Source organism: Rhineura floridana, chromosome 3, assembly GCF_030035675.1.
Source record: "Rhineura floridana isolate rRhiFlo1 chromosome 3, rRhiFlo1.hap2, whole genome shotgun sequence".
NCBI classification, from domain to species: domain Eukaryota; kingdom Metazoa; phylum Chordata; class Lepidosauria; order Squamata; family Rhineuridae; genus Rhineura; species Rhineura floridana.
In genome coordinates this window covers 150,233,852-150,256,254 of record NC_084482.1, presented here as the reverse complement: position 1 = coordinate 150,256,254, position 22,403 = coordinate 150,233,852, and the positions used below count along the sequence as shown (strand labels likewise).

Genomic DNA, 22,403 nt, shown 5'->3' with positions numbered 1-22,403 from the left:
ATGGCCGCCAACTTGGATGGCTCTAAAAGAGGATTAGACAAATCCACAGAAGACATGGCTACTAGCCACGATGGGAATGTTCCACCTCCGCTGCAGAAAGTGGTATCCTTCTGAATACTGGTTGCTGGAAACAGCCGGCTGGGAGAGCTGTGCTGCTCAGGTTCGCTTTGCAGGCTTTTCATGGACATCTGATTAGCAACTGTGAGGACAGAGCGCTGGACCAGATGGGCCACTGGCCTGACCCAACAGATTCTTACATTCTTGCTGTCTGACTGGCTTGAGCAATGTCAGCTCTTCATCTGTAAAGATGGTCATCTCCAGACTGTTAGTATTTTACCAAAGGGATTCAATCACATAATGGAAATTTAGGTTTGTGCAATTAAAGTGCTCTGTCACAGCAAATCCACTTTTAAAAAACTGGATTTTTTGCTGTTAGGAAAACGACAAGGAAATAACAGTAAAAAGGGTGGGATAAATGACTGACAGGAAGACATATAACCCCAGTGCAATAAAATCAGGATGAATGCTCAATTAATAGGTCATCTGGAGGAGCTCCTGCTGTACCCTTAACCATACAGGACTGTTGTGAAGCAACCACTGCTATAAAGCACCTCTACATTAGAAGCAATGTTTTCATTTTACAAGTATTTCCCCTTTCCTGGGGATGTAATTTGCATCCCGTTTACTCTTTTTCTTTGTTAATGTGTACAACGGAAAATAATCAATACACTACTTTTAAAAAATGAAACTTTTTTAGATACATTCAACTACTGAATTTGCTATTAACCATTATGAAGTATTAAAATCAAGGAGGCGCATATTCAAATCTAGTCAAGGATTCTAGAAAAAACACCTATCCTATACAATATGAGCTTTTGCATTTCTACTTTATGTGTTTGTTTTCAATCACTGTGTTAAGCATGGTTTCAGAACAGGGGCTCATAGCTTGCTCCTGGGATAGTCATCAGGGCTAATGCTACAAAACTCACCTGCAGACATATGTTGTGCCAAGGAATCTGAAGCTCCCCTCCTCTCCAGTCAGCAAACTACATCTGCTTAACTAAGAAGCCAGGATTATTCAGAAAACCATGCAGAAACTGAGCTCACCTACACAACACCACACTGGGGAATGGGAAGAAGCCGGAGAGAGACTCATACAATGCCACACAGTGGTGGCCCATTGATATTTCTGTATATTCAGTAATTGATGTCATTATGTCACACAGCATGGGCATGACTCTCATAGAAAGTTCATGAAGAACAGACAAGAGTAAATATGCCAATAGCTCCCTCCCTGTGGAATGCTATTATTTAAGTTTGATTTTGTTTGTTTTATACTCCCATCTTGAGCAACTTGCTAAAAAGACAGCAAGTGAATAATGCAAATAATTTTTTTTCAAAAACAAACACACACATCAAGATGACATAGCCTCTGCTTGGTCTGGGATACAACTGGTTTAAATGTTATTTATGCTTTTAAATTGCAAGCTGCCCTGAAAGTCCTAGGATGGAAGAGATATTTATAATAAATAAATGCTTAATAAGATTTTGGACTTGTTTCTTGCTTCAGTATTGTATGATATGGCTATATATGAAGAGGGGAGGGAAGTTCACATGGATGGAAGAAGGTAACTGACTCTTGCTTACTATCCCTTGGAATTTGCAAATAAACTCAATGTGCAGTGGTTAAATATTTGCTTCCTCCACATGCTTGCTGTGTCTAATGTTGGTGGGCACTCTTAGAAAAATCACAGCAATACAGCAGAAAGTGGCAGTGTTTCAGGCAAGAAAACAGCAGAATCTGTGCATGTTTCTATAACACTGAGGAAAGCACCATGTTGAAGATAACACACAAACATTAAGCAGGTTGTAAAGAAGTAGAATTTCTGTCTTTTTCTGTATTACAAACACTGATTCTGATGGCTTGAAAGATGTAGATTTTTTAAAAAGATACAGTCCAATATAGGAGACTGAGCACTATTTAATGAGTTGTTGACTAAGTTCCAGTTTCCCACTATACTCCAGGTGGGCAAAAAATAATCCTCAGAGCTCATCAGGTGCTATGTAATTACTCAAGCTAGCCAGCACTGTAAGAATAAAACAGTAATTAACAGAAGGGCAGAGATAATTGACTTTATCACTTTGGGGGTAATTAATAATGTAACACACATACTCTTCACTATAACCCAAATAGTAATGATTTCTTCCCTTAACTAAAACTGGCAAGCTAGTGAATGTGTTTATAGGTGCTTTATCCACCTCAACTCATGAATCAAGGTGGAATGGCATCACACGTAAAAGCAGCAAGCTATTGGCAAGGCACTGAGAACGTGTGAGCATGAAAAGAGCATGAAGATATTCAGGATTAAAGAGATGCTGCCTTATACCGCAGTGTTTGACCTACTCAAAACTGCCCACTAAAAATAAATAAAAGTATTTGCAGTCACCAACAAGCTGCTTCCCAAAAGGCTCAGCCTGGCAGGAAGAAGGAGAGACCAAGTATTCCAGGAAAAAGTGCTGCCCTGCAGAATACCTTTATAAGATATAACCCCCAATGCTTCTCCAACTAATGAGATTCACAGGACACAGCAAGGGATAAGCAAAACGTCTGCTAATCACTGGAAAGAGGAAGACACCTAGTTAACTGGTTAACTGTAGGATTACACTGACAAGGACCCAGAATCCCAACTTTGAGCTTTTAAGTCTCTTTGAGAACAAAGGATTGAAACCATTATGAGAGTGCAGTTCTCACATGCACACCTTATCTATGGGGGAAAGCAGACAGGGTGAGGGTGAAAATGTTTCTGATTCTCCATATGAAAAGGTAGAATTATCCAACAAATGCACAGTAGGACATGAGAGCCAGTCAAAGAGGCCAAAGGGCACAGGAGAAAATACACAAACTAGGGACATTTTGAGACGGGTAACACATATAGGTGTTTATATGCTGATGCTAGAAGCCTCTAGCATAGCAGGCATAATGAAAACCTGGTGGAATGTGAACCAGTAGGCTACAGGGAAGGGCATATTCTGGACAGTGTCGCTTTGTACAAAGCAATGTTGTTTTGTTTGAGTGCATAGCGTAGAACCATAGAATAGTAGAGATGGAAGGCGCCTATGAGGCCATCAACTGCAACCCCCTGCTCAATGCAGGAATCCACATCAAAGCATTCCCAACAGATGGCTGCCCAGATGCCTCTTGAATGCCTCTAGTGTCAGAGAGCCCACTACCTCTCTAGGTAATTGATTCCATTGTCATATGACTCTAACAGGAAGCATCAAACTAAAAATTTTAAATGGGTTAGCCTCATCTACAACAAAGGCTCTTACCATATGTGGAGCGAGAAATACCAGCCGTCCAAGCTGGAGTTAGAAAGGGAAGAGGCACCAGAGATCATATTGCAAACATACGTTGGATAATGGAACGGAGCAAGGAATTTCAGAAGAAAATCACCCTGTGCTTTATAGACTACAGCAAAGCCTTTGTCTGTGTAGATCATGAAAAACTGTGGAATGCTTTAAGAGAAATGGGGGTGCCACAGCATCTGATTGTCCTGATGCGCAACCTCTACTCTGGACAAGAGGCTACTGTAAGGACAGAATATGGAGGAACCGATTGGTTCCCCATCGGAAAGGGTGTGAGACAGGGATGTAGTTTATCACCCTATTTGTTTAATCTGTACGCAGAACATATCATACGGAAAGCGGGATTGGACCAAGATGAAGGAGGTTTGAAAATTGGAGGGAGAAACAGCAATAATTTAAGATATGCAGACGATACCATACTCTTAGCAGAAACCAGTAATGATTTGAAACGAATGCTGATGAAAGTTAAAGAGGAAAGCACAAAAGCAGGACTACAGCTGAATGTCAAGAAGACTAAAGTAATGACAACAGAAGATTTATGTAACTTTACAGTTGACAATGAGGACATTGAACTTGTCAAGGATTATCAATACCTCGGCACAGTCATTAACCAAAATGGAGACAATAGTCAAGAAATCAGAAGAAGGCTAGGACTGGGGAGGGCAGCTGTGAGAGAACTGGAAAAGATCCTCAAATGCAAAGATGTATCACTGAACACCAAAGTCAGGATCATTCAGACCATGGTATTCCCGATCTCTATGTATGGATGTGAAAGTTGGACAGTGAAAAAGGCAGATAAGAGAAAAATCAACTCATTTGAAACGTAGTGCTGGAGGAGAGCTTTGCGCATACCATGGACTGCGAAAAAGACAAATAATTGGGTGTTAGATCAAATTAAACCAGAACTATCACTTGAAGCTAAAATGTTAAAACTAAGGTTATCATACTTTGGACGCATAATGAGAAGACATGATTCACTAGAAAAGACAATAATGCTGGGAAAAACAGAAGGGAGTAGAAAAAGAGGAAGGCCAAATAAGAGATGGATTGATTCCATAAAGGAAGCCACAGACCTGAACTTACAAGATCTGAGCAGGGTGGTTCATAACAGATGCTCTTGGAGGTCGCTGATTCATAGGGTCGCCATAAGTCATAATCGACTTGGAGGCACATAACAACAACAACATCTACAGAATCACTCAGGGTGGCAACACCAGGCCCCAAAAGTAATTAGTACTGAGGATGCATCCCCAATCCCTGACCAAAATGTTTAGGGCAATCTTGACGCAGAGAATTAAATCAGGGAAGCACCCAAAGGAGAAAGCATTAAAGTAATGGATGACTTCAATTACCCTCACACAGACTGGACAAATGTGTGTTCTGGCCACAATGAAGAGGCACAATCTCTAGATGCTATAGTGCTCTAAATGACTGTGCCCTAGAAGAGTTGGTCATGGAATTGGCCAGAAGGTAGGTAAACCCTGCAGTTAATCCTACATGGGACCCAGGACCTGATTTCTGACTTAACTGTTGAACCAATTGGAAACAGTGATCACAGTATATAAGAAGTAGAAGACCTCTGATAGATCAGTGTAAGGGTCCAAGGGAGAAACTGCTGCCCACATTCACTGAGGTGGCAGAACACTATACCCGCCACTGGAGGGGTTAAAGGCACAAAAATGTGGGTTTGCTGGCAAGTCCAGGAGGATCTTAAGCCTTCCTTACTAATATCTGGGCTCATACTTTCTGAACCTACTCTATAGAATCTTTTCCCTTTCCATCTGTACAGCATGACCAAGTGTCCTATATCAATCTGTACCTTACCCATTCCAAAATGCAAAACACAGTTAGGCTGTATGCAGCTTAAACACAGGACAGTAAATATGTTCCACAGCCCATCACAAACTTTGGCATCATGTCAGCTGGGAAAACTTCTACCACTGACCTGGAATGTGAAGATTAAAAGCCAGAAGAACATTAATGAACAGGTCAGGCAACTGGTCTGTGGTGTCTGATGGCAACCCATCTTCAATTACATCAAACAGGAACTGCACAAACTGGGAGTTGAGGTGCTCTGTGCAAAAGAAAAGGTATTTAGAAATTGTATTTTTTAAAAGTGACCGCACAGTAGACTACTCATCTTCAGTACATGGTGCAAACATGAACTGTTAGTCCAGCCACTAAATTTTACAAAGCTGAGTAACATACTGTATGCGAGTAAATGCTAGATGATTAACAGGGCTGGTTAAAATAAACTATGCTTCAAACCAGCACATGGTTAAGTAGTGACATCTCCAAGAGTCAATTATTCATTGTTGCAGACATGGGCCCATGAACCCAAGTGTCTGCTGAACAGTTGCAAACCAGTTGTGGAGGGGGAGGGAGATGAAGGAGAGTGGCATGGTTTGGTTAAAAGGCAAGCCCCACTGCAGACGGTGCACTTCTGCTATTAATGATAAGCAGAGACCTGAGTTCCCATACCCAGGGCAGCCACCGAATCACCCCAAGTCACTGCAGCTGAGGAACAGATTTCCCCTTCAACCTTATCTAGATGCTTGCAAACAGAAACATCACAGCAAGGAACAGGCTTGTTTTTCTGCCTCATAACTGATTGTCTAGTAAAGAAGAAACATAAATCACTAACTGTTTCATGTATCTAATTAGAAAAGCTCCAAAGCCTGTGCAAATAATGCCACCAGAAGAAAAGAATTGTTAGAATCATACCAAGGGAAAGAGACACCAATCCCCCCCCCCAAAAAAACTCCATCAAAAATGTGATTTTTGGGTGCTCACATTGTTCTCTGTTACTGTGCGAGTGCCTGAGCTTGGGTTGATTTTGGTGCCCAAACAAATCAAATCAGTGCAAACCATTTTCCACTATGTTTCTAGGATAACACCTAACACGTACCCTTACAAAAGTTGAAACAGTGGCTCTATAAAGAGGACCACATTAGGACAGCATGCAGGTGTTTTGTAAAGGAGGAGCAGTTTAGTAGCAATGTAGTAAAATACTAAAGAATTTCAAGACCTCTCTGCAGGATTTTTAGTATATATTTGATACTGTTGTGCTGGTTGGACCATTTATCACAATGTTAATTATTCAGTGACAGAAATCTGGTTAAGGCAACAATCCTAAAACACATTTACTAGGCAGTAAGCCCCATAGAACACAGCTGGACCTATTTGGCTAAACATGTGTACAGTTATGCTGCAAGTCACAGATTCTAAAATAGTCTCCACTGAAAATTTAATAACTGGTTCGATAGAGCCAGGAAGTCTGTACCTGATATGCATTAAATAGATAATACTGAATCCATATTAATAGGTGCACAGCAGTTAATAAATGCATAGAATTCAATTATCTGAGGACCAAACTAGATAATAAAGGGGGAGAAATCCACATTTGGATCCCTCTTTCCTCAATGTTAAACACAGCTGTTATGGGGGAAGAATTTGGATTGTAGTCTGAGGTGCTGGGAGAGGCAGATTTAACCCCCTTTTCCTATACATTTTCTCATGAAAAATCACTCCCCCAAAGCTACTATTTGCACTGAAAGGCTGTTAGATCGAGGAGGTACTAAGGGAAGACCTAGGGCAATTTAATAAGAAAGATCTGGCAATGCTCCAGCAGACAGCCTGACTGATCTCTGGGAAGCTGTATTCAACAGACTGTTCTGAAGGGAAGAACAAGCAAGATTTCATTCATTTGGACTCCCTCCAGTTCTCATCTTCCCTGCAAGCATTTTGGTTAGCCATTTAAAAAAATAATAATGATATTTGTTATTTAATTTTTGTAAATTGTATTGCCTTCATTGATGTATTTTTGTGCCTATTTTTTTGTAAGCCGCCTTGAGGGCTTTTGGCCAAAAGGTGGGGTAGCAATAAATTAAACAATAACAATAACAACAATAATGATATTATTATTATTATTATTATTATTACTACCACCACCCATATGGTAGAGACCAATCTCTACTCAGTGGCAGTTTGCCATCTACTTTCCCCTCCTGTGGTGGTGCTTATTCTCACCATAGTGATGATATGGCAGTGGTTCTCCCATAGAGAATATCATAGCCAGCACCAATGCAGAGTAGCACATCTTCTGATGGTCTGGAAAAGAAAACCACTAGATTAGTTACACCAATATTATGGTACATACTCACATATTCTAGCTTCAGTAAGCATCCAGAACAGCCATAGAAGAAAAGCAGCTATCCTGGGTTCAGTTTTATCAGGTCTACTATTTCTTCTCCAAGACAAAATTTCTGCCACATTGAAAAAACCCATCACTTAAGCTAAGACAAAAGTAGATTACACAATGAATGCAACAGATCAGAAAGTGTGTTATATTAATTTCAATTTTCTGTGCAATGTTAGCTCTTAAGCAGGTACTTTTATCTGCTTATATTTATATTTGATACTAACAAGGAAGTCTTCAGTCAACATATGCAACAGCTCGACACAGGGATATCAGTGTAAATATGGGGAACTGGCAGTGCTCCAGGTCATGCTGGACTACAAGTCTAATCATCCCTGACTATTGGTTATACTGGCTGGGGCTGATGGGAGTTGGAATCCGCTAACATCTGGAGGGCCACAGGCTCCTCATCCCTAGTTTAAAGCACGTAACTGAAAACGTCAAGGTTTGAGCTCCAGTTCTGTTAGAGACACTTGCAACCACAGGCCTATTCGTTAACTCTCCATGTTCCAGATTTATTCTGCCTAAAGTTCCAGGTAATCACTCTGTCTGGTTAAGACAACAGATTATTATTTCTGTAGAGCAGAGATGAAAAACACGTGGCTCTCTAGATACTGTTGGATTCCAATTCCCATCAGTTCCAGCTAACATGTCAATAGTGAAGGACTTTAGGAGCTGAAGTCCAGCAACATCTGGAGGGCCACAGGTTTGCCACTCTGCTGTTGAGCAAAATGGTAGTAACTTACTCCTTACTGATAAGAGTGCCTTAATCCATTAGCTCTAACAGCACAAGCATAATTGCCCAGCAGCAGAAAGAGTCTATTCACTCCCTGTCTTCTTGTTCAGTCACCTCTTGCCCTGCGTATTTCAGTTTGGTGAAAATGTCTAGACAATACCAGAAGTAGATTCTTCAATAAAGTTTACTCTAGAGAGAAACTTACTTTTGAAAATAAGAAGTTGAAGGTGTTGGAGCACATATTTAAACACAAATCAATTTTAAAAATGTTTGATATGGCACAGGGAACTGCTATCGAGAAATGGGAAGCTCTGACTGGAAAATAATCCTGCTTTACTAGTCAGCCATTCAGAGGTCTTAAAGACTACCAGACTAATCTTACAAGGAGAGCAGGCGAGTATCACCAATGTTCTCTACAGGACTCTGAAGAGGGATTGAACCCACATAAGCAGAAAGGCTCAATTCCTCAGATTATGGCACAGGCTTCCCTTATCTAGTATTTCATCTCAGCAAATAAAGGAGAAAAAAGTATTTGTTCCCATTTCTAGTCCCATGCTGCTCCATAGCTTGTTCAATGCTTTATAAGCACCCCCATCCCCAAGCTTTTAAATAAATATCTACATGAAATAACTGAGTACGGTCCTCTGGAGAACTGGACTGAAGTCACATCAATATGCCCACATTATCACTACAATTCATCAGATCCTAGGAAGGTGGTGGAAACCCTGAAAACAGTGGGTTTGAGAGAATGAACTGAAATGTAATCCTCATAGAACCAAAGTTCTGTTGGTTGGGGCTTCCATTGATCCAGGGATAGGGATAGATCCTTTCTTGAATGGGACTACTCTGCCCCTAAAGAATGCAGGTTCTCAGCTTGGGACTGCTCCTCAATATCAAAAAGCAATGTCACAGCTGCAACACACTGGGCCGACATCTTCACTGAGCTGTCCACGACAACCCCAAGATCTCATTCATGGTCAGTCATTGCTAGTTCAGACCCCATGTGCATATATGTGAAATTAAGATTTTTTTTTGCCCCAATGTGCATCACTTTACTCTCGCTTACATTGAATTGCATTTCCCATTTTACTGCCCATTCACCAAGTTTGGAAATATCCTTTTGGAGCACTTCGCTCTTTGTTTTAATCTCTGTGAACAATTTGGTATCATCAGCAACATGGCTACCTCACTGCTCACTCCTAACTCTAGACCACTTATGAGCAAATTAAAAAGCACAGGTCCCAATGCCAGTTGTTAGGGGCTCCATTTTCTACACTCTATTGGGAGAACTGTCTGTTTATTCTTACTCTCTGCTGCCTGTTTCTTAACCAGTTACTGATCCATATTAGAATTTTATTTCTTTGACTGCTACCTGTTATTGTTGTGTTTCATTCTGTTTTGATTGCTTTTTAATATTTTTTTGAGGGACTGTATCAAATGCTGTCCATGTGAGCACAGAACAGACTTCCTTTTCACCCAGTGAGATGTGTTCTCTCTTCCCCCTGCAACTCTCCATCCAACCTCAAAATCTGCTGCAAAGGGTCAGGGGACCCCCTAGAGCACTGTTCTTCAACCTTGGATCCCCAGATGTTGTTGGACTACAACTCCCATCAACCTCTGCCAGCTTAGCCAATGGCCAAGGATGATGGAAGCTATAGTCCAACAACATCTGCAGACCCAAGGCTGAAGAACAGTGCTCTAGAGCATATTTTAAAATAATGGGGGGAGGGGCTCACACCATGTTGGATTCTGCCCTTTCTATATATTTTTTGCTGTTAACTGGTTTGAGTTCCTAGCTGGAAGAAAAACAGGACAATTTTTTAAAATAAGGCTTGATTAAACACAGCTTGCCCTCCCTCATATATATATATATTGTTGGAGTGTTGTTTTTACTGCCTTTCCTGTAGAACACATTTCTTTCCTATACATCAGCAATACCTAAGTTTGGTTACAAGTCATCTGAGATTCAGAATCACGCCAGGTGTACATTTTTGCTTCCTTTTCAGTGCACATTTGTATCTCATGCATCAACCTGTCCTGCAGCCTGCTAATACAGCACAATTTTCACTGGCAGCATCTATACGAGAATGATCCATAGAATCACATCCACTGCATTTCCTGAATCTTAATTAGTTGGCATGTTCTAGTAGGGGTTTACTGTAAATAAGAAATGCCACATGATAGGGCATATGGCCACAATGAAACATGTGTTGTAGAATTTAAAACAGATCATTAAAGCATGGAAAGGTTTACACAGCCTAGATATTATGTGCCGTGTTGAATAACCCCATAAAAGTTGGCTCATTTTTGTATAGGCCAATGCTTGAGTTATGTATTCTACCTGATGACTAGCAGAGAAACACTTGACCTTTGAAAGGGTAGATATGTCAATTTCTCTTTCAACACGATATTTGACTTCCTAGGTGGGTCCCAACTCTGACCTGGGCATGACCACCCCCCTCCATTGGCTGTCACTCCCAGTCAGGCATGTGAACAGAAGGATTTGTGGCAGAGTTGAACCAAGGTTTCCCTGAAGCTCCAGAACAGGGTGGAGAGCTACCATACTTTAGATGTATCCTCCCCTACTCTTATATAGGCAAATGTGTCATCCTACGGAAAACCATGATGGTGTATCCAGATTCCGTCAGCTTTGTTCATGGGTGCAGCTGACAGAGACAGTGTCTTTGGCTGCCTCAGAAAGTAGTTGCAGAGCAGAAGCCCCAATTAACTGGGAGAAAAGATACAGAAAGGGGGGGGTGATAAAGGATCTGACAATATTTATATTTCAGTATTTATACTCCATTTTTCTATGGTAAACAATACTTAAAAGTGGCTTACAAATAAATGTCTGTCAGCAAATTAAAACCACCCTAAAACAATAAAAAAGGAAGAGCAGAACAATGAAGCATGTTCTACAGTATATAATCTGTAATATTCACACATACTGTGTGGGAAATCTAGGTGAGCAACTACTTGGGACTGATGGGACTCCTAACTAAACTAAACCGTCACTTTAGCAGGTATAACTGTTTTCCAAAGAGCAGGGGTGCACTTGGCCCCTGCTGCCATTTTCTCTGGTATGTTATCCTGTAGCTGTTACTTGCTGCAGAGGAAAGAAATGATCAAAGGCAACTGAAGATTTGTATGAAATATATCTGAAATGCTACAAGCTGAATGCAGTCTGTAAGCTAATGTAATTATTCTGTGCATGCTAAATTCATTAATACAAAGCCATGAGATTTGTTCTACATGCCTAGTTTATTTCTCAAGTGGTGGGTTCTTAGTAAACAACTCTTGTATGTGGCAATCTACCTTTCTATCATGGACATATATTTTTAAAAAAGAGGGAGAACAGTTATCAATAGTTCTAGGAAGACTAAAAGACCACCAATCAAACCAATTCATTTTGAAGATACAGTATTGTAATGCACTAATGGGACTTTGCTGATGTCTGACAATACACATACAGTTTACAAAGGGCAGAGGTATCTGAAAACTGCATTTCCCAGAGTTGAGTTAACTTGCATGTTTTTGGAACTTAACCACAAAACCAGCCCCTTGGATCACAAATGTAGCAAATGAATATTAGGACTTCGTAAGGACTGGAAGAGTGAAGCTTAAAAAAAAGCAAAAGCAAAGCAGAACAGCAGAGTTGTGTGTATATGTAAGTAACTTGGGACAGTTGATTATAGGAGTGGATTATAAACACAATTGTTCTAAGTTAACTCTGCCTTGCTGTGTCTCATAATAAGCTTCTTACCAAAAATACCATGTTTGCAGACTAGAAGCACCATACAAAAGTGTCTGTCTGGGGGCATCTAGAAAAAAAAAGTTGAACAGCAGCCAAAATGCCTGCATCAGCACAAGGGGAAAACATTATTTCATCAAAAGCATGCAGAATCCACACAGAGTTTTAGCCTCCAGTGTTCCTCTTTTGACATGAGGCAGGATCCAACAGAATGCTTGCTTCTGGTTTGACAACAACCCCCAGCTGCCCATGAGTTGGCATGGATTGCTCTGATCTTTGCCATCTGCAAAAGGGATTAGATACTCTGCAGTCTATCAGAAGATAGATCAGCCTCGATTCCCAAGTTCCAAGCACCAAAATAAGCTTCTATCACTTCAGCACTCAAGGTCATTTTTCATGAGAGATTCTGTTTACAGTTCTGTGACAGCAATAGAAAAAAAATCTAAAGCACTGTATTACAAAATGGCCCCTAGAAAGAAAGAAAAAGAGAAGGCTGAAACGGAAGTGGTAGCAAAGAATTCACTGCCCCATACCGCTTATTCATTGTCTCTGTGATCACAGTCCCACTTCCTTGTGAGCTGTTATTTCAAATGAACTGTGCAAGATGAATGCTTCTCATGATGAAATAAAAAAGATACTCATGCTGAAAAATAAATATATGACAAGAAGCAATGGGGCAGAATACTTTTCTAGAAGCAAATGCACAAGACAAATCAAAGTATCTGTAATATTTCATAATCTATGGTTCCCTCTCCCAGCAGCTTCTTGTATTATATTTGGGGGTTGTATTCAACTAAGTCCTACTGAAATCAGACTGAAATTAATAAACCTAAGTTAGTCATGTCCATTAACTTCAGTGGGTCTACTCTGAGTACGACTAGCGTTGAATACCACCCTTAATTGCTCAGAATTGAAAAGCCAGATAAAGTATCATTGTTATGCATCTGGATGGTGGATGTCCAACCTGTCCCATATGGGGTCGCACTCCCCCTGAAGGAGCAGGTTCGTAGCCTGGGGGTTCTCCTAGAACCATCTCTGTCACTTGAGGCAGGTAGCCTCAGTGGCACAGAGTGCCTTCTACCAACTTCGGTTGGTGGCCCAGCTACGTCCCTATCTGGACAGGGATAACCTGGCTTCAGTTGTGCATGCTCTGGTAACCTCCAAGTTAGATTACTGCAATGCGCTTTCTGTGGGGCTGCCTTTGAAGATGGTTTGGAAACTGCAGCTTGTGCAAAATGCAGTGGCCAGATTGGTAACAGGGACCAGATGGTTCGAACATATAAAACAAATTCTGGCCCACTTGCATTGGCTGCCTGTATGCTTCCAAGCTCGATTCAAGGTGCTGGTTTTAACCTATAAAGCCTTACACGGCTTGGGACCACAATACTTGATGAAACGCCTCTCCCGACATGAACCCATTTATACACTACGCTTAACATCCAAGGCTCTCCTGCCGGTGCCTACTCGGAGGGAAGCTGGGAGTCTGGCAACAAGGGAGAGGGGGCCTTCTCAGTGGTGGCCCCCAAATTATGGAATGATCTTGCTGATGAGGTGTGCCTGGCACCAACTCTGTTATCTTTTCGGCACCAGGTCAAGACTTTCCTCTTCTCCCAGGCATTTTAGCATGTGTTTTTAAATTGCTTTTTAAAAATGTGTTTTTAAAAATGTGTATTTGTTTTTAATGTTTTTAATTGTTGTAAACCGCCCAGAGAGCTTTGGCTATGGGGGAGTATACAAATGCAAGCAAGCAAGCAATTGCACAATAGCCAGTCAATGCCAACCAGGAAGCAACAACCAACTGCAAAGCCAGAGGCTTACTAAATGGTTGAAGGGAGATCATGAAGAAACAGCCCAGAAACTACCAGGAGTAAATAATAATAATAATAATAATAATAATAATAATAATAATAATAATAATAATAATAAATTTAATTTATGTGTCGCCTATCTGGCCAGTGGCCACTCTAGGCGACGTACATACAATAAATATAGCAAAATACAATACAAAAAATACAGTGTAATAGTATAAATTATAAAACAAACAATATATAATAGGAGGCATGTAAACAAAAAATATTAAGCCTCCCCAGAAATCCCAAAAGCCTGTTGAAAGAGCCAGGTCTTTAAGGCCTTGCGGAACATATTCAGGGAAGAGATTGTGGGAGGGAGTTCCAGAGGGTGGGGGCCGCCATTGAAAAGGCCCTCTCTCTAGTACCCGCCAATCTAGCTGCTTTGGTTGGCGGGACTGAGAGAAGGCCTTGTGTGGCCGATCTTGTTAGGCGGCATGATTGGTGGCGTTGTAGGCGCTCCTTTAGATAAACTGGGCCGAGACCGTATAGGGATTTAAAGGTTAATACCAACATCTTGAATTGGGCCCGGAAAACAACTGGAAGCCAGTGTAGATCGAACAACACTGGCGTGATGTGGTCCCGGCGACGACTGTTTGTGAGTAGTCGAGCCGCCACATTTTGTATAAGTTGTAGTTTCCGGACCGTTTTCAAGGGTAACCCCACGTAGAGCGCATTACAGTAATCTAATCGAGAGGTGACCAGGGCATGTACTACCAGTGGGAGCTGATGAACAGGAAGGTAGGGTTGCAGCCTACGTACAAGGTGTAGTTGATACCAAGCTGCCCGGCTCACAGCTGAAATCTGAGCCTCCATGGACAGCTTGGAATCAAGTACAACCCCGAGGCTGCGGACCTGGTCCTTTAGGGGTAAACTCACCCCATTGAACTTCAGGTCAACAGTTCCCAACCTTCTCTTGTCCCCCACGAGCAGTACCTCGGTCTTGCCGGGGTTCAGTTTCAGCCTATTCGTTCCCATCCATCCACTCACGGACTCCAGGCACTTGGACAAGGTTTCCACAGCCAACTCTGGCAAAGATTTAAACGAGAGATAGAGCTGAGTGTCATCCGCATATTGGTGACACTGCAGCCCAAATCTCCTGATGATCGCCCCCAGCGGCTTCATATAGATGTTAAATAGCATGGGAGAGAGGATAGAACCCTGTGGCACACCACAATTGAGAGGCCAAGGGTCTGAAACCTCCTCCCCCAATGCCACCTGTTGGTACCTATCAGAGAGAAAGGAGCGGAACCACCGTAATACAGTGCCTCCTATTCCCAATCCCTCTAGGCGATATAAAAGGATACTGTGGTCGACAGTATCAAAAGCCGCTGAGAGATCGAGGAGGACAAGGAAGGTGAATTCTCCCCTATCTAATGCCCTCCTCATATCATCTACCAGAGCGACCAAGGCTGTTTCAGTTCCGTGACCAATCCTGAAGCCCGATTGGTATGGATCTAAGTAATTCGTTTCATCCAAGTGTGTCGACAACTGATTGGCCACCACTCGCTCAATGACATTGCCCAAGAATGGTAAATTCGAAATTGGGCGAAAGTTATTAAAAACTTGGGGATCCAAGGAGGGCTTCTTCAGGATGGGCTTTACAATTGCCTCCTTGAGGGCTGATGGCATCACACCCTCTTTCAAGGATGTGTTTACCACCGCCTTGATCCCCTCACCCAACTTCTCTCTGCATCTCATGATGAGCCACGATGGGCAAGGGTCAGTTAGACAGGTGGTAGGCCTTACAGTCGAGAGCACCTTGTCCACATCCTCAGAAGAGAGAAAATGATCCCGGCATACCGGTGTGCAACTGGTCAACTCTGGTGCATTCACTGTATCCACGGCGCATGGGATCGAGCTCCGTATGTGTTCGATTTTATCAGCAAAGTGCTTAGCCAAAGTGTCACAGGAGGCTTTTGACTGTTCCAAGGGTTCCTGAGCAACTGGACCGACCAGGCTTCGGACCACTTGGAATAACCTCCTGGGACACCACTCTGCAGACGCAATAGAGGCAGTAAAGAAAGCCTAGAGTAAACAGCTGTATAACAAGGGATAAACCCTATGATGGTTCCTGGGCCCATTTTCAACCAGCATCTACATAAAGCGTTCTAGGGAAATTTGTATAGGAAGGTGGGAGCTAACCAATTATTATTATATCCAGGGGACCCAGAGCAGTATCACCGGCCAGGGTAGACTGATTTCAATCAAAGTGATTTAATACACTGGTTTAAGTTAAATTGGGGGGGAAAAGCAAGCTAGAACTAATCTTGAAATTCAGGCAAGCTTCCTGCTAGAGGGAAGTGGTAGAGCTCTAGCTTCCAGTACTGCTATCTTAACCAGCAGAAAGAAACAGCCCTAAGAGATCTTTGCATGCCAAGATAAAAATGTTAACACTTCAGACACTGCGGACAATCAATAAACTGCTGTGATAAACAGAAAGCTCATACATATATAAGCATAACAAGTCTCAAACTGCATGCATAAAAGATCGTATTTGCATTGCCAGCAATACGGGGAAAGAATGTAGTACACAGGATAGCCAGGTGGCTGTGTGTGACGCTGTCAGGCCCCTTCCTGTGGTCACCGCCTTGTCACGGTCCCACCTCAGGGTCCTGCTCTCAAAACAGTTCTCTCACAGGCTCTAGCAAAGATCTCACAAGATCCCACTGCTAGGCAGCATCACACTCCCTGTAAACAATAATACCTTGAGACTGTGACTTAGTCTCCCCCTGGCTTATTGATACTTTGTGTCTGGGTGCACTTGCAGACCACAACCCCCCTGTATCTTTGTGCCTATAAAGATTACAGCCCTGGGTTGCTCTGGATACCTGATGATGTTACACTATCTCTTCACCGCTGCCACCATTGATACTGTTTCCCAACCTTGGTATATGCCCTGCCCACCCTTCTGGTCTGTGTAAACCCAGCCAAGGATCAGGCGTTTTGGTAAACCAAGAAATATTTATTTATATACACAGGGAATAACAAGATTACTTAAAAGTATAGTCAACAAGTGTGTGGTTTCACAAGATGCGTTACTCTTTATGTTTCTAGTCGTCAATAACCTGCCTCACTACCCGCCTAATCCAATCCACCCTATCCAAGACCAACCCACAGAACCAAAGGACCTACTCTCAGCTGTCATCCTCTCATTTATACCTTCAGACACTCAAGTGCTCAGCCAATCATAATACAACACTCATCAACATTCCAGCCCATGTACTCCCCCCCTCACTCAGTCTGCTTACCACATATACTCTAATAAACCCGCACTTACCATATTTACAGTTATATATATATATATATATATATACACAGGGACATCACAGACGCCACTTCCATCTCCCACATTACTCATGCCACCTACTCAAGCACACACATTATCTTCCCTTCCATGCTAGCTCTGCTTCATGGTTCCCCGTTTCATTTGTGTTAAGTGTCACTGTTGGTTATTTTTTTACTTTCAGGGAAAAACAATCTTGACATTCCCCCTCATCCCTTTGCAGCTAAGGTGAGTCTTACAGTTGCACCTGATCAAGTACAGGACATTCGTGTTGTCAAGCTTAGTCTGTGCTTCTGCTAGCTTTAATTAATCCTCTCTGTCTCTGTCTGCTGCTTGCACAGGGGAAAGGCCATCTTACCAGTATATATCAACTGTAGCCTTAGCACCCAGGGACACTCCAAGAATGTTTTGTGAATACAACAAGTGAAACAAAATAGAACTGTGGTTTTCTTTAGGATAACCAAGGCTTGCAAGGCTTCCACTGGTAAGTCTTGTTCTTAAAAGAAAGTGAACAGGAAGCCGCCAAGTGGACTTATTAAACAGATAGACTGGACACAGTTACTCATCACCACAGCTGGGTTGCGTCCATTTGGTAAATGTTCGTTCTTGTATTTTTAAAAAAGCAGTAAGTAAAGAAGATCTAAACCCACTCTATGTGTGGCAAAAAGTACATACCTGGAGAAGACTGGCTAATATTGCCTAATAACTGCAGCAAAGAGGACCCTCTCTAAGCCAGTGGTTTCCAAACCGTTTTCCACATGGACCACTTGAAAATTACTGAGGGTCTTGGTGGACCACTTTATGATTTTTCTGCCTGTTGTAGCAACTATAATGTGCTGTGTTAGATGCTGTATGAATTTTTAATTGTATTTTTACAGACAATGTGCAGATGACCTTAATGAAGCTTGCAGACCACTGATGGTCTATGGACCACAGTTTGGGAACTCCTCCTCTAGGCACCAACATTAGCTTATCCAAGATGTCTTTTATGTTAACTGCAGAATTCTTGCCATGATTACATACAGAAAGCCTAGACATGCTATGCTTGTGTTACAAATTTTCCACTCTTGACGCATGCACGGTTTGAAGCTGCATTTTTTATAAGCCTGAAAGAGAAACTCCAACGCCATCAAACTTTCAAATCCTTTATCGCTAGCCTTGGAGTGCCTGCCTGACAGCAAACCTCACTTTAGATGTATAGCTTCAGGTCTATGTATCTTCAACACCTTCACTTAATGCCTTCCGTGTATAGTAACAATCATACTTCTTTCTATTACACCTAATTCTTTTAAAATATTTTAAAGATAGTGATATTTTTTAAATTAAAAAAGAGAAAACACAGGAAGCTGCCTTATACAGAATCAGACCATTGGTCCATCTAGCTCAGTATTGTCTGCACTGTCTGGCTGAAGCTCTAGGATTTCAGGCAGGGAGTCTCTCCCAGCCTTGCTTGGTAATTCTTCATTTACTTCAGGTAAGGTAAATCTAGAGTAAACAGCTGTATAACAGGGATAAACCCTATGATGGTTCCTGGGCCCATTTTCAACCAGCATCCACATAAAGCGTTCTAGGGAAATTTGTATAGGAAGGTGGGAGCTAACCAATTATTATTATATCCTGGGGACCCAGAGCAGTATCACCGGCCAGGGTAGACTGATTTCAATCAAAGTGATTTAATACACTGGTTTAAGTTAAACTGGGGGAGGGCAGGAGACACGAAAGGAATCTAAAGTTAAGGATTGTTGTTCATTTCTCTCTTTACACATATTAGGACACTAAGTAAAATCACCTACTTGAAGGTTTTCCAGCAGTAACGATACTGAGCAGAGTCCTCCTCAGGATGGAAATTAAACATACATGCTGCTTGGTTGATATGAGTCTAAATATCCATAGCTGACACAACAATAAAATTCAACACAGTACTGTTAAGGTTGCAATGCCTGAGAGAATGTCCTACTGAATTCAGTGAAGCCTGAGTAGCCACATGTAGGATTGCATTGAAAGAGTCAGTGCGGTGCAATGGTTAGCACTGAACTTTGACTGGGGAGGTCAGATTTTAGCTTACTGGGTCACTCTCTCTATTTAACTTCTCACCAATAGGTTATGAGGATAAAGTAGAGTAGGCCACCCCAGTGTACATCATCCTGAGCTCAATAAGACCTGCACTAGCAGCTGGAACTTCCAGAAGGCTGGGGAAGAGCACTTGCCATCAGTGCCCTTCCCAGCATTTCTCTTTTGCTGCTTTTAGTCTCCTCTGGAGGAGAGAAAAGGGAGCCGGCTGTAAGCCATCTAGCCTTTTGAGAGGACCCTCTCCCTTCTGAACTATACTTAAGCCAGACTGCTGAGGCTCTTTGGAGGGCAGCAAGATGAGCACCTGGAGCTCTACTGTCTGTTAGGTGTCTTTCTTTTTGGCTTTGTACTTACACACTTAAATCTAGATCATTTCTTTTGCAATATTGAATTTATCTTGTTTGTTAAATTGTTGGTTTTTGTTCTATTTGAAGTTATTGTTATGTTTTGGGCTTTGTATTTTGAATGTATTTGGACACAGCTTGCTGTTGAAAAGTGGCAAATAAATAAACTCAATCAATCAAATGGTGGGATGCAAATATGAGTAATATAACAACACATCATTTATAATGTCTAGCTTCAAAAAGTCATTCATTTATATAGAAAAGCAAGCTATTAACTCCATATGTTTGATAGTGGAGCATGGATTATGTTTTAATAGTTTATGAGTATAAACATCATCATGTTTATTTGCATTAATGTCAGATTTCCTATTAAACCAGCTCCCAAGGCAGCAATCTGTTGCAGCAAAAAAAACACCATTCTATAACTAAACCAGATTATTTTCAAGGGATACAAAACTGATTTTTTTAAAAATTAAAAAGTCCAGTTAAATCTGAGCAACCTCCTCCCACTCTTTCACAGTGTACTAGATGGCAACAGCTGACAATATGGTTACCACGAGGGCAACTTTCTCTAGCCATCCCATTGCTTCCTTAATTGCCAACAAATGCATGTTCAGTAGCTGAATACAAAGAAGGTGAAAGGAATATAGATACGGTCCGGTAGAAAGACACCATGGATTTCTTTCTCCAAGATATGCATGCATTGCCCATCAAAGCCATGGAATAGATAGAATGCCAAGAGACTTAAATCGACACTTGTCAGCAATAAACAAACTGCAGAATGAATTTATTCACCCTGCTGCATATTTTATATATTGAACAGCAGAAGTGGCTGGCTCTGCTAAACCTAGCTATTAACAAAATGCTCTTTGTCTAATGAAAGTACTTCCTGTCTCCCCCTCCCCCGACAAAACTTTGCTTTCAAAGCTATAGTTTCACAGGAGGTAACCCATGAATGAGATCAAGGTCTTCTATCCCTTTTTTAAATTGCCTGAACCTGACAAGCTCCCATTTTCCTACACCACATCCATGCTCTTGTCCTTCCCTCCTCTCTTGACTGGGAGTACATAGGACTACCCTCCAGACACACTTCCCACACAAAACCTTTATGGACAGTCTGATCCTAGCCTTCATCTTCATCACTGAATGATTTATCTAGGAATCATGAAATCCATTTGAAGAAATCTTAGTGATGCGAAATGCTTGAATCTGAACTCTGCATTAAATAATAAATTCAGTTACAATCCCTTAGGCCCAAATCTATGGGACTTGCTCACATGATAATTCAGAATAAGCAACTTTTGCAGAGTTCAACTAGTGAACCGGAAAACAACAGCTACTTCTATCACTTTTTAGAACTAGGCCAATAAACTCAAAAGACATACACTGGTACCTTACTTACCCAGCTACTGGTGAGGTGCTTACAAAATGCGAACTAAAGACTAAGCACTATCTAGTCCTGTCTTTGGCTATCATGAGCTGCTCCCAACAGGACTCCTAAGGATGAGAAGCATGGAAGAAATGCCAGGCACTTGATCAAGAATACAGGTAAGAAGATATACTTCCAGATCTATTTCATCTCACTCTCTTCTCTTTCTATTTATCTTCCAGCCTCAACAATGATCTGCTTCTCCACCCTGCAAGATCTCCACCCTGCTCATCAATCTCAATTTCTTTACTAATGCCTACCTCAGAGATTCCTGCAACAGGGGATTACATCACTGTCTGAATACCAATGTCCATTTCCATTCCTGTAACAGTGATTTTGGATGCCAAACCCTAGTAACATCACACTACCTTAATATATCCATGACAAGCAGCAAAGATGCAACAAAAAACATTTTATAAACATGCCTGACCTTGTGTATGAGTCTGCATGTCTCGAGCTAGCTCCATTGGCAGGACAGAATTCACCAGAGCAGAGATAATAGCAGCATCCAAGTTGCACATTGCTCCAAAACACTTCAGAAGCAGCAGCCGTAATGGGAGTCTGTGCTCCTGAAAAGAAATAATTGTTTTAAATGACAAAATGCCTAACAAATACTTTATATTTATTACAAGTCATTGTATTCACAAAAGCAAATATTCAGTTTAAGAACTGAGCTCAGCAAGCCACGCACAGTTATGTTCACTGTAATAGTTTCAAGTAAGTGAGCTCACATTGGAGTTGGCCTTTCAGGGTATCCAAAATGGTGAAGACAGAGTACAGAACCAAACAAAAACAAGATACCAGATTTCTCTATTACTGCTTCTTGTCCTGTTATTCATAAATAATATAATTGAGTGTTCTCTTTCCAACACAGCCACTGTTGAATTATCAAACTAAGCTAAGAAACTGAAATATAAATAAGTCTCATGTGCTTGTTTTCCCTTTGTGTGAGCCAGGAAGTCTCAATTAACTATCTTTCCCATTAAATCCAAGCCAGGAAATTATGTTTAGTGACTTCTAAAGAAGCCAGGATATGAAGTTATAGCTTGTTACAGTTTCCTGGTTTGGATGTAAAGGGAAACCATAGTTAACTGAGATTTCCTGGCTTGTTCACTCACTTGTGCAATGGGAGAAGCAGGGGAATGAGGTCCTTTCATATTTCAGTTTATTAGGCCAAGATATGATTGTCTGATTGCAGCCATAATATTCAGTATCTGAAAACTACCAAAGTATCTCATTGCTGCCAATATTTAGCTCTCTCCTGGCAATATTCGGTGCATCTAAGTTTCCTCAGCCATTACTCACAATCTGTTTTCCAGCTTTCATCAACGTATTTGTTGATCCTTCTTTTATCACTGACTTTGACTTTGACTTTTGAT

The 22,403-nt window shown here is 41.4% G+C and overlaps 1 protein-coding gene across 1 annotated transcript in view; it reads right to left on the bottom strand.

Annotated features, from left to right (window-relative positions):
* The window catches only part of NCKIPSD (NCK interacting protein with SH3 domain), a 135,201-nt gene that overhangs the window by 6,080 nt on the left and 106,718 nt on the right, over nucleotides 1–22,403 (bottom strand). Inside the window, exons 8-10 of the mRNA XM_061618335.1 lie at nucleotides 21,455–21,593; nucleotides 7,396–7,476; nucleotides 5,312–5,440 (exon numbers count right to left, since the gene is read on the bottom strand). Of these exons, the coding sequence (XP_061474319.1) occupies nucleotides 5,312–5,440; nucleotides 7,396–7,476; nucleotides 21,455–21,593 (349 nt within the window). The remainder of the gene's footprint in view (nucleotides 1–5,311; nucleotides 5,441–7,395; nucleotides 7,477–21,454; nucleotides 21,594–22,403) is intronic.